General features: G+C 41.4%; 1 protein-coding gene across 3 annotated transcripts in view; it reads left to right on the top strand.

The window, feature by feature from the left end:
* Positions 1 to 11,724, top strand: part of TTC23L (tetratricopeptide repeat domain 23 like) — a 66,820-nt gene extending 55,096 nt beyond the window's left edge. For all 3 annotated transcript variants that reach the window (XM_006071893.4, XM_006071895.4, XM_025270639.3), the window contains exons 12-13: positions 8,846 to 8,952; positions 10,885 to 11,724. In XM_006071893.4, coding sequence (XP_006071955.2) covers positions 8,846 to 8,927 — 82 coding nt within the window. In that variant the 3' untranslated portion in view covers positions 8,928 to 8,952; positions 10,885 to 11,724. The remainder of the gene's footprint in view (positions 1 to 8,845; positions 8,953 to 10,884) is intronic.
* The last annotated feature ends 1,180 nt before the right edge of the window (positions 11,725 to 12,904 follow it).

Below are 12,904 nucleotides of genomic sequence, written 5' to 3'. Positions count from 1 at the left end.
TCTATTATTCTTGTTAGGCAAAATGCCAACCTGTACTTTGGATGAGGTCAAATTCTAACCTGGAGGTACCTAGCCAATTTCTAGTAGTTTTTCGAACCCAAAGCTATAGGGATCTGCTGAAATAATATTTAGTATTTATATCTCCTTCAATGCTGAATGTTATAACCAAATCCCACTAGACTGTCTCAGCTAACAGAGTGATAGATACAAATTAGGTTTATGACAAAGTAAGTGAATACATTAAACTTACTTTTCTTGCTGAATATATAAAATCTAAGTCCCTAAACATAAGGCAAGTTTCATGGGGGGCAGGAAATATTAATAGTTGTCTCCAAAAGTAATAATTTATGAACCTCTTCAGATTCATTTTAAAAACTGTTTAAAATTTCAGCCAAAGACAGTGTTTTGTGCCGACCTGCCCCTTTATTTATACTTGGCATATCATTGCTGTTTATTTCAGAATGATGTTGATCCTGAACTGTTGTCTTTTGTTGAGTGTGTGTTAAATCCCTGAAACTGAGCTAGGTCCTATCCATAAAGAACCTAAGCCTGACAAACACCCTACGCAATAGCTCTCATTTGCCAGAAGGAGTCTGATATTCTGTAAAGGAACATGCTTAAATTCATGTAAGTCCTGGAGGTTTAGATCCAAGCAAGTGTGATTCTAAAGGCCATGTGCTTTCCCCTTAGAGCCCTTTAACAAAGAAGGGTGTCATTATGGGGTGAAAGTTAGGATTCTGATTGCATTTCATTGGAAGTGATTCATAGTTAGTACTTTCTCATCAGGTTGGCCAGGCGGGGGACAAGCTGGGCACAGTGAATTCATGCAGTCCGTCTTGTCCCCACCTGCCTCAGTCAGAATCACACCTAAAAGAGGCCCAGCAGAAGACTGTCTCATGTTTCCTCTTACCCAGGACAGCACGTTCTCTAGCCTCTCTCAGAGATGCCCATGGTAGGAGGGGATATGGGGAACTCTGCCCCCTGCCCACTGGTGTATGTGAAAGTATGTCCTCTTAGTAACCATCAGTTCAGTTCAGTTCAGTTCAGTCGCTCAGTCATGTCTGACTCTTTGTGAATCCATGGACTGCAGCACGCCAGGCCTCCCTGTCCATCACCAGCTCCTGGAGTTTACTCAAACTCTTGTCCATTGAGCCAGTGGAGCCACTCAACCATCTCATTCTCTGTCTTCCCCTTCTCCCACCTTCAATCTTTCCCAGCATCAGGGTCTTTTCAAATGAGTCAGTTCTTTGCATCACATGGCCAAAGTATTGGAGTTTCAGTTTCAGCATCAGTCTTTCCAATGAATATTCAGGACTGATTTTCTTTAGGATGGACTGGTTGGATCTCTTTGCAGTCCAAGGGACTCTCAAGAGTCTTCTTCAACACCACAGTTCAAAAGCAACAATTCTTCGGTGCTCAGCTTTCTTTATAGTCCAACTCTCACATCCATACATGACTACTGGAAAAACCATAGCTTTGACTAGATGGACCTTTGTTGGCAAAGTAATGTCTCTGCTTTTTAATATTCTGTCTAGGTTGGTCATAACTTTTCTTCCAAGGAGCAAGTGTCTTTTAATTTCATGGCTGCAGTCACCATCTGCAGTGATTTTGGAGCCCCCCAAAATAAAGTCACTCATTGTTTCCCCATCTATTTGCCATGGAATGATAGGACCAGATGGCATGATCTTAGTTTTCTGAATGTTGAGTTTTAAGCCAGCTTTTTCACTCTCCTCTTTCACTTTCATCAAGAAGCTCTTTAGTTCTTCTTCACTTTCTGCCGTAAGTGTGGTGTTATCTGCATATCTGAAGTTATTGATATTTCTCCCAGCAATCTTGATTCCAGCTTGTGCTTCATCCAGCCCAGTGTTTCTCGTGATGTACTCTGCATATAAGTCAAATAAGCAAGGTGACAATATACAGCCTTGACGTACTTCTTTCCCGATTTGGAGCCAGTCTGTTGTTCCATGTCCAGGTCTAACTGTTGCTTCCTGACCTGCATACAGATTTCTCAAGGCATTTCTCAGGTGGTCTAGGTATTCCAAACTCTTTAAGAATTTTCCACAGTTTATTGTGATCCACACAGTCAAAGGCTTTGGCATAGTCAATAAAGCAGAAGTAGATGTTTTTCTGGAATTCTCTTGCTTTTTGACGATCCAGTGGATATTGGCAATTTGATCTCTGGTTCCTCTGCCTTTCCTAAAACCAGCTTGAACATTTGGAAGTTCTCAGTTCACATACTGTTGAAGCATTGCTTGGAGAATTTTGAGCATTACTTTGCTAGAGTGTGAAATGAGTGCAGTTGTGCAGTAGTTTGAGCCTTCTTTGGCATTGCCTTTCTATGGGATTGGAATGAAAACTGACCTTTTCCAGTCCTGTGGCCACTGCTGAGTTTTCCAAATTTGCTGGCATATTGAGTGCAGCACTTTCACAGCATCATGTTTTAGGATTTGAAATAGCTCAACTGGAATTCCATCACCTCCACTAGCTTTGTTCGCAGTGATGCTTCCTAAGGCCCACTTGACTTTTCACTCCAGGATGTCTGGCTCTAGGTGAGTGATCACACCATCGTGATTATCTGGGTCGTGAAGATCTTTTTTGAATAGTTCAAATGTTCAGAAACCATAAGAACATTAATAATAACTGTAATGTAGAACTTATACCAATCCCCTGGTGTTATAAAATACATATACTATTTCTGACTCATAAATAACCCTATTTGGTAGGTGTTTTTATCTTTCATGTTCAGGTGGTGAAACTGGTAGTCAGAAAGTTTGAGTATCTTGTTTAAAATCATCTAGCCAGTACTGTGGTAAGATTTGAACCCAGATCTGTCGTATTTCAAAAATGTACTGCCTTTCACTCTGTAACAGGGATTCTGACTTTGAGGAATTTGAGAATACATATGGGGGCACCAGGCCAGCAGGCATGTCCCCAGAGTCTCATTTTACATATGGTGGAACTGAGTACAGATCACGTTCAAGTTAAATTTCCCAGGAGGAGGAAGAGCTGGGATGTGAACGTAGGTCTCTCACTCCAGAACGTGCCCTTCATATGCAAGGTAGCCTACTCTCTGAAGGCAGGCTCTCTGGATTTTAAATCAGGCTCCATCACTCAGCTCTCTGACCTGGGTGAGGTTACTTAACCTCTCTCAACCTCTATTTATTCATCAGTAAAATAACAGTGCCTTCCTTGAAAAGTGGGTTTTTCTGAGACTTAATAAGATCACATATAATACAGCACTTAGATCAGGGCCTGACAGGTCTTGAGGACTGAGTGAATGTTGGCATAAGAATAAAATTATAATAAGAATTATCTTTCTGAGATGCTGGAGATAATAGATCAGATATCACCTATTACTTCCCAGGTGGCACTAGTAGTAAAGAACCCACCTGCCAGTGAAGGAGACATAAGAGACTCAGGTTTTATCACTGGGTTGGGAAGATCCCCTGGAGGAGGGTTCTTGCCTGGAGAATCCCATGGACAGAGGAGCCTGGCGGGCTACAGTCCATAGGATTGCAAAGAGTTGGACATGACTGAAGTGACTTAGCATGCAAGAGTGATGGGTAAAGAGTATTGCTAGAGTCAGCCCTGTCATCTTAACCTGCCTCTGCCACTTACTATACATAACCTTGGGAAAATCACTTAACTTCTGAGCCTTGCTTTCTCCATCACTAAAATGCAGATAATAGTATATCACATAGAGTTACTGTGAGCTTTAAATAAAATAATGTATATAACATGCATAGGCTAGTGCCTGACAGAGTATGTTCTCAGTAAATGTTAGCCAAGCATCCTTTCCTCTCCATTATTCTGTACTATACAGCCTTTTGCTTCTAGGGAAGTGGGTCACAATATTTGAAATTGTAATTGTGATTAATTGTTAGACAGTATTAAAATATATTTGTGTTTGAGAATTTGAATCTGAACATACTAAAGTACACTTTGTACTTTAGAGGTAATAATGAAACTAAAAGAGTAAAACATGTAGTTTCAGACAAGAAATGCTTGTTCCTCAAAACCGAAAGCAAAAATTCTACTCAGCTTGTATTTGAAAAGAGAAACTTCAGAATAGCTGGAGTGAATCCATTGCCTCAGTAGCCTGAGGTCGCTTTCCACCTTCTGTCTCAGTGTTCCTTGTCCTCCATGATTTGAAAAGAATCATAGGAGCGGGAGAAATTAAGAGGCATTGGAATAACCCAATTCAGATCCCAGGTAGTATGAACTTCTTTTGGTTCTTGGAGACTAATTCCTCTCTCTGTAAATTCAATGAAACCTAGACATACCAGGAAGGCACATGGAAGGGGAAGGATCTTAAGGACTCTGCTGTAGCAGAAGTCGAGTCAGTAAAGGTTTGTTTCCCTGAAACAAGTCCATATCTCATCCCTCAAGAACTGCTGAGCAAAGCCATAGGAGTCGTTGCCAAAGCCCAGATGTCAAAGAAAAAGAGGAAAAAAAAGAAAAAAACCTAGTCCAGGAATTGTTCTCTTCGCTTGAGCATCTTGCTGGAATAATCAGCCCCAGATGTCCTGGAACTCTGCTAGTTTTCTGATGTGTTCTTGTGCTTTCTACCCCACCTCCTCCGGAAACCCAGTGACAACATTCACTGGGCTTTCATTGCCAGGAGCCCAAATTCCTGGCTTCTGCAGCCTCTGCAAAGAAGTGAAAGCAGAACTGGCTGCATGAATTAGGAGTTAATTCCAAGGTTAAATGTTTGTTAGTTGCACGGGCCTCAAGTAAGATCTTAGTGTATAGAAAAGGTGCAGAAAATCTGATTTAGAAGTAAACATTGAGATTGTTTAGTCTGACTTTACCTAAATCACAAGTGGGCTTCAGTTTTAATCATTTATTTATCAAGCTCCCTCTAAGCTCTAGAAATACTCAGATTTTTAAGATATAGTCCTTTTCCAAGAAAACAGACACACTTGACCAGATTACAAGTTAGTCTGCAGTAAAGCTTTAAGAAAAATGTAAACAGAGGACAAGTAATAAATTGTGAGCCTGGAAATGTGGGTGGAGACTGTGTGTATGCTGTGGGTAGGGGGCTGGGTCTTCAAAGAAAAGTAAAATGTCAACGGGTAGGAAGCCAGCAGTGGGCATTTGACGTAGCACGACCAGCAGCATAGTGCCATGGAGAGGCCTGACATTTCTGAGGAAAAGCAAGTGGCCTGGAGTTCCTGTAGTTGGAGGTATATGAGTAAGACTCATTGGAAAAGACCCTGATGCTGGGAAAGATTGAGGCAAGAGAAGAGGGCGACAGATGATGAGATGGTTGGATGGCGTCATTGACTCAATGAACAGGAGTTTGAGCAGGCTCTGGGAGCTGGTGAAGGACAGTGAAGCCTGGCATGCTGCCATCCGTGAGGTCGCAAAGAGTCAGACATGACTTTGAACAATAGGAACATGCTGGAGATGTTTGGGAAGATAAATTGGAGTCTGATTACGGAATGTTTTCTGTGCCATGCTGATGAGTTTAGAATTTATTCTGTAGGCAGAAGATAACTATCAAAAAGTTTTGAGCAGGACGTGCCATGATCAGTTACTGGCTTTAGAACATTAACTGTCAGCCCTGGGAAGGATGGATGGGACCTGGGGAGACCGCAGAATAGGGAGACCAGTTAGGGGGCAGATGCAACAGTGCAAGGGAGAGATGTTGAGAGCCTTAATTATCTAAAACCACAGTAGAAGGAACATGGAGACGATGGATTGAGAGTAGTTTGGAGTCTCAAATTCGCAAGACCTTGGGAATTTGAGCCAATCAGATGTGAAGTATAATGGAGTCAGGGGCCCATTCAAAGGTGGCTTTGAAGTTTCTAGCTTGAGCAACTTGGTGAATGGCTGTGCTATTAAGGAAAACATATTGGCAGGACAAGGTCATCTTGGAGGATGTTTAGGGGGTCTGAAGAAGATAATTTCCATTTTGAATGTGTTAAGTTTGAGGTGCCCATAGTACATCTACTTGACAGTGTCTAATAGGCTGTGTGGACCAGAAACTTGAGATATATTAGAAGTTAAAGGAACGGATAAGAAATCCATGGATTATGTGTATGTCAAACAAGAAAACTTAGGAACTTTGGAGAATATTTACACTTGCTTTGGAGAGAACATATGTGGTAATTTTTAATCAAAATAGAGAGGGCTCAAGAGTGAGCTCCCCACTTAGAGACATCCTGCATCTCCCTTTCTTCATCTAAAGAAATGCAAATAAGAGAAGTCTGTTTTACAGGTTTTATTTACTGTATGGCACAAAGTAAGCTTCTGTGAAATGTTAATTATTGTAATTATTATATTATCCAGGGGTCATTCAGAAGGAGGAACTGGGAAGGAGACTCAGAAAGAGTCTTTAGAGAATTAGAAGAGTCAGGAAAAAACAGAAAGGAACTCACAGGAGGAGAAAGTTTCAGAAAAGGGTATGGTCTTTGGCAATGTCACAAAAGACACGAAGGGGCAGTTTAAAGAAGAGGGATGCAATTGTCCAATAAACAGAAAGCAGGATTTCCAATCTCATACAGAATTTATAAATTCAAATGAAATATATTTACCACCTATTATATTGTGTGGTAGGGGCTTCCCAGGTGGCACCATGATAGAGAATCCACCTGCCAACACAGAGGATGCAGGAGACACGGATTTGATCCCTGGGTTGGGAAGATCCCCTGGAGAATGGAATGGCTGCCCACTCCAGTATCCTTGCCTGGAAAAGTCCATGGACAGAGGAACCTGGTGGGCTACAGTCAATGGAGTCATAAAGAGTGGGACACAACTGAGCACACACGCAAGAATATTTGTGAAAAGTACGGGTCATATAAACTCAGTCCTGTCAAAGATATGGGGAGATCAGCTCTCTAGTACCCTATGATGGAACTGTGGGTTGATATATATAACTATATATCTAGCTAGATAGGGCTTTGCTGGTGGCTCAGTGGTAAGGAATCCACCTGCCAATGCAGGAGATGGGGGTTTGATCCCTGTGTCGGGAAGATCTCCTGGAGGAGGAAATGGCTACCTCCAGTATTCTTGCCTGGAAAATTTCACAGACAGAGGAGCCTGGCATGCTACAGTCCATGGGCTCGCAAAGAGTCAAACACAACTGAGCAACTCATACATACACACACACACACACACACAAATCAGGAACTCACTCATTATCTCTCCAGGTGGCCTTTTCCAATTATAGACAGTTCTAATTGTTCGAATGCAAGGTCATGAGCTTGAGAGTCAGACAGACCTCTGTTTGAATCCAGGCTCCTCCACTTTCTGTGTGCCATAAGGCAAGTTATCCTAAGCCTCAGTTTTCTCTAATGAGGATTAGAATAGCATCTATAATAAGGAAAGATAATAAAGAGTAAATTAGATTATTCACATAAAAAATGTAGCATGGCATCTCATATATAGTAAGTGCCCAATAAATATTAGCTATTTTTGCAACTCTAGCTGGTCACCCATACTTACTGGAAGTATGAAGGCATGGATCATTAACTTCAACTTTGTCCTTGTTAGCCATCTTTAGGAGAGCTGCATGCTGAAAAATTGCTTTTGAATAACTTTCAATGGCTCTTAAGCTGTAGAAGACAACAGAAGGATCCTTTTCTCTTGATAGGAGGGGAAAGGAGGAGAGTACCTCAATGCCCATTAACCTATTAGTGATCTACTGTCTTCTTGGTCAAAAATCTTTGTCAACAACAATTGCCTTTTCTGGGCTGAGGGACTAGGGAGAGAAAGCCAAAGAAAAGTAGGATAAAAAAGGAGGATTTGGGGGTGTTTATTTCCAGAGAAAATTGCAGTAAGTAGAACAGTGGATACGCTCAGTAAATTTTCTGTCAGCCAGACTAGTCTTGGGCAAGACCTTCGTGATGAAAGTTATGCTCCAGAAGCTAGATTGTTTCCAGGCTACTGCATTTATATTCTTTCCCTATCATTAGTATATATTCTAATGCCTCCTCTACAAAATTAAAGGAGAAAATATTCTGCCAGACCTTAGTGTATGAGTGGGTGGGGAGCAAAATCTGCTCTAACATCTGGATGCCCAGGGGCAGTGGCCTTTCCAAGTTAGGATTCTGGGAATAGCTAGCAACACTGGGACAGGAAGAGCAGTGAACACTTAGGAGCATGTAGCTCCCATACATACAGGGTCTCCATGGAGGGGAACAGAGGCTGCTAAGTCACAAAGAGCCAACTCAGGGTACCTGGTCTTTGGTAGTGCATCAGGGGAACTTAATCAATGGCCACTCTACCATGCCCACAAAAATGGAATGACAGGAGGCAGAGTGTGAATAGTGCAAGGAAAGCAAGTATATTTCACCACCTGGGCCCACTCTGGTAGTGATTTCCTAGAGTGATGCTTGAAGTTCCAGAGCAAAAGGCTAGGTCCGGTGGAGCTTGATGTATTATCATCATCTGCAATGGGGCATGGGTGGGGGAAGAGCTAAACTTCTGTGACGGATTTGCAATTTATGCACAGAGTAAAGAGCAGTGTACCTTGAGTCCAGACATGTTGTGTGTGAGTCCCAACTCTGCTATGAGATAGCTATGTGACTTTAAGTAGTCTAAACATTCCGAGCCTCACTTTTCCTCATCTTCAACATTCCTTCAACAAATGTATCTGGTGAGCATCTACTAAATCCTAGGTGCAGTTAGAGCTGCAGGTGGTAAATAAATAAAGATAAAAACATGGCCATTACTGTGGAGACAACTGTCTAGTGCAAGAGACGAGCATGAACACAATGACAATGTGAAATACAGGTTCTGTAGTAGAAGTCTGAGTGCACTAACAGCAGCAAGGAGAGACCATCTAAGAAGTCTGGAGAAGACTTCACAGAGAGGGTTACATTCGAGTTGTTTCTTGAAGGGCGAGTAACAGTTCATCCAGATGGAGAAGAGAAAACATCCCGGGAAGAAGGCACTCTCTATGCAAAATCACAGAGGCCTGACAGAGGGCAGCGTTTGGAAGGAATGGTAAGTTCTTAATGGCTGCCCTAGGGGACAGGATTTCCTAAAGGGTATTGTAAGCAATGTTGATTCCAAGGGACGGAGGAGGAAGAAAGGCTCTGTGGCAGAAATCCGTGTAGGAAGAAACCAAATTGAATTACACAAAGTGACACAGGTTTATTTCCTGAAGTACTTCCCAGAACTTGTTACACACTAAACTTCCCCCACTGGCATGCTGGGAAGAAATTAATTTTTAAAATGCCACTGTATTTATATTTACTTGAATTCTTTGTAAACTGGTCAGGGATTTAAATTTTGGCAAATAAAACCTTATTTAGAACCACAAAGATAATATCTTAGGTCTAGTTTTATTTAAAGCAAAAGGTAAATATAGCACATGTTTGAACTGAGGGTACATGAATACTTTGGCAGTTTGGTAACAAATTTGGGCCCCACTTTAGGGCATAATAAATTATTTATGAAAGATGATTATCTCACCAATGAACTATTTTATCTGATCATAGAAACATGACTTCAACACATCTTGATGAACTAATTTTTCTTTATGATTCATGGTGGTTAAGAGCTCTAGGTGTGGAGACAGGACTGTTCAGACCCCAGCACCACCACTTTCTAGCTAATTCTGGTTTTCTCATCATAAGATGGGGATGAGAACAGTACCTATCTCTTAGTGTTGCTGCAAAAATGAGATAATGTAGGTAAAGTGGTTATTAGGTAATAAATGGCAATTATTTTCGTACTTACTGAAACCTGGGCTTTACTTTATCACCTTCTAGCCATACCATTGCCAGTGAAGGAAAATGAGACAGGGGCTAGTATCTGAAAAGCCACTGTGAGGCTGGTGTGGAGAACATTTTTCCGGTTAACAGCTCAGAAGTGAGGTAGAGCTTACCCCTGGAAACACTGTATCATAGAGAAGACAGTCTAACAGGGTTTCTTAAATGCACAGATGATGTATACACTGGATCAGCCAGAGGCGTTTCAGTGACCTGATTTCAGGAAAGGGGACTCCCGCCACCTTGTGGTGAGAGAGCGAGGCCCAAGGCCGGTATCTAGTTGCAGTCCCTAGCAGAGATCCCTCTCAGATCTCTGCCCACCCCTGATTTTATGAGACCCCTGGGCAACTGACTTAATTTGTGCCTACTTTTTTTTTTTTTTCAAATTTGGAATCATATTATCTCTTGGTTTACTGATCAGGAAATTAAAGTGCCAGATAGCTTTCTGTATTTTACATGGTCCAGTAGTAGAATGAATAAGCCTTTACTGGGGCTTGCATATAAAAAAGCCTCAAGTTGCTAATAAAATTTTGCATCTCATATTTCTGTGGAACAGATTTTTTTCAGGCAAACGGGGCTGTGAAAACCACACTTGTTGCAGGCTTGAGGTCTAAATAGGAGGTGACCGAGGAACACTTAATAGAAACCGGGTTTCTGGATCAGAAAATCTCTTGGACTAGATTACTTCTAATTCCAGGCCAACTTCTCCAGTATCAGGAAACCAGCATATGGAAATCTTAATGGCTGGGAATGACGATGACAGATCCTCTTTTTAACAATTACAGTGCCTCTGGGCTCTAAATCTCTGTGCTCATGAGGAGAAATCACCTGAAAAGCACGAACAATATATAAATGGCCCTAAATTAGATAATTTTTTTTCAGCTGTGATTAAATGCAATCCACATATCTTAGACACACCCCTCACCTGCTGTCTGAATCAAAGGAAGTCCCCTGCTCTTTAGGGAGAAAACCTAAAACTCTAGTACCATTTTGGAGGCCCTTTAGCAGAGTTAGCATTTTAGGGGGATGGTCACTTGGTGAAATAGTTCCTTAAGACTGAGTTCAGCCTTCTAGCTCAACAAGGCAGTGGTTGGTGCTAGAAGGAGGGAGAGATGTCAAAAACCAAGAAAACATGCACAAATGGTTTTCTCCTTTCCTCTAGGTCTTCTGTTATCAGTAAAGGGAAAACCTCTATCCAGGATAGTCAACAATAAAGCCAACCTGTTGATAACAAGCATTCTTGACCACAAAATATATTTACCAACACTGATAGCAGTGGCAGATCAAAAACAGAACCAAGGATTCTGGAAAAAAAAAAAAAAAAAAAAAGGTCCACTTAACAATGGCATTACAGGTAAAATACGTATGGCCATTAGAAACTGGGATCCTGTTACCTGAGAGGAAGGAATCTTTTTTAGACACATGCTTTAAGTTAGTTTCTTATGTCACTGGGACTCCCATTACCTTCCATTTCCCCATTTCTAATTTCATTCTTTCCCATTCTGACTTTTAAAAAAAGTTCTGCAGTGCCTAAGTAGTTTATGTGTGAGCATTTTAATACAGTACTTATAAATATCTTTAGCCATAACCTGTTTAGGGTCCCTAAAATTCCTTTGTGAGGAAATGTTTGACCTTCTGGAACACTGACCTAACCTGGTTTACTGAAGTCATATCATGTTACAGCCATAAGGCCTTTTTGATTTTTGTAAATGAATAAAACAGGACAAGAGGGGTTGATTCGTTTGTGGTCAGTCTCCTGACTATAAAGCAGATGGTCACCTGAATCACAGGAGACTACTCTTTCCATCCCACTATGCTGCCCCTACCAGACTGGATTAAAAAGACTTGTTTTGGGAATGGAATGCTCACCAGGGTTGTTAAAAAAGAAATCCTAAGGCCCTGAATGGGCTTCCTTGGTGGCTCAGACGGTAAAGAATCTGCCTGCAATGCCGGGGACCTGGGTTCAATCCCTGGGTTGGGAAGATCCCCTGGAGAAGGAATGGCTACCCACTTCAGTATTGTGGCCTGGAGAATTCCATGGACAGAGGAGCCTGGCGGGCTACAGTGCATGGGGCTGCAGAGTCAGACACGACTGAGCACCTTTCAAAAAAAAAAAAAAAAAAGGCCTTGAACCAGTGTGTATTTAGGAAATTGGCAGTCTCAAATCATATTCCTTTGTGTGTTGAGGGACAGAGGAGAAATCAGATTCAGTTTGTACTATAGCTTTTATTTTTCCCTTGTTATCGCTCCTCAGTTACCTGAGCTGACTTAGTGGAGCTCAAACACCTGTGTCTTTGGGATCCACGTGTGTTTCTAAGAACATTTCTATCACTCATCAGTGCTTATACAACCACATCTTGGTTCTTCATTCAAGGTATTTTCTCATTTCATTCTGTTTCGTCTGTAAAACCTAGTAATCAGCCAGTATCTACAGTGTTAGTAGTGAGCAGTGTTCTGCTGTGGCAGGACATATATACTGGTTTATCCAGTGGTCTGGCCACAGACTGCTAGGCTTCCTCCTGGTAGCTGCCGCTCTCCCTCAGCTGATTCCAAGAATGCTTTAAGCTTGGCACCCAGGAGCAGGGTTTCTGCTTACAGCTCTGGCTGAAGGCACCTATATTCCACTGACCTTCTCGGCAAGTACTTACGAACTAGTCACTCAGTGACTCACTGCAGATTTTAGCCCTGTTTGGAGATGGGACTGATGTTCTTGCCCAGAATATGCTGAGTTGACTAAAGCAGCCTCAGAAGAGTGGCTTCTATTTTCACACACGCAGTTGAAAATAGTTTTTCAACAATGACTGTGATAAAAACAAAGTATTAGAAATGGCCACTCGGACTCCATTTTGGGTGGCACTAAAATTTAAAAATTTTACTATTTTGTGAGGTCCCAAAGTCTTAACATTTCCAAACCGACAAACCTCTATCAATAAAACAATAGCATAAAGTATTACATTGTAAAATAAAACATTATTGTGTAACCCGGTTGTCTCATCTGAAATTATTTTTAGTATCTCCAGTTTTTCTTTGTTGACAGTACAAAATTCCCACCTGTCCCCTGAGATTTTGATTTTAAAATGTTTTATGAAATGGTTTTAATATCCTCCTATCTGACAAAATAGAAAGCTGCCATCTATCTTGGTTCAAAAGTTTAAAAATGTTACTATTTTGTGAAATCCCCA

The sequence above is a fragment of the Bubalus bubalis genome, chromosome 19 (assembly GCF_019923935.1).
Source record: "Bubalus bubalis isolate 160015118507 breed Murrah chromosome 19, NDDB_SH_1, whole genome shotgun sequence".
In the NCBI taxonomy this organism is placed as follows: Eukaryota; Metazoa; Chordata; class Mammalia; order Artiodactyla; family Bovidae; genus Bubalus; species Bubalus bubalis.
Note: the sequence above shows the minus strand (reverse complement) of the source record. Positions and strands in the feature narration are given on the sequence as shown.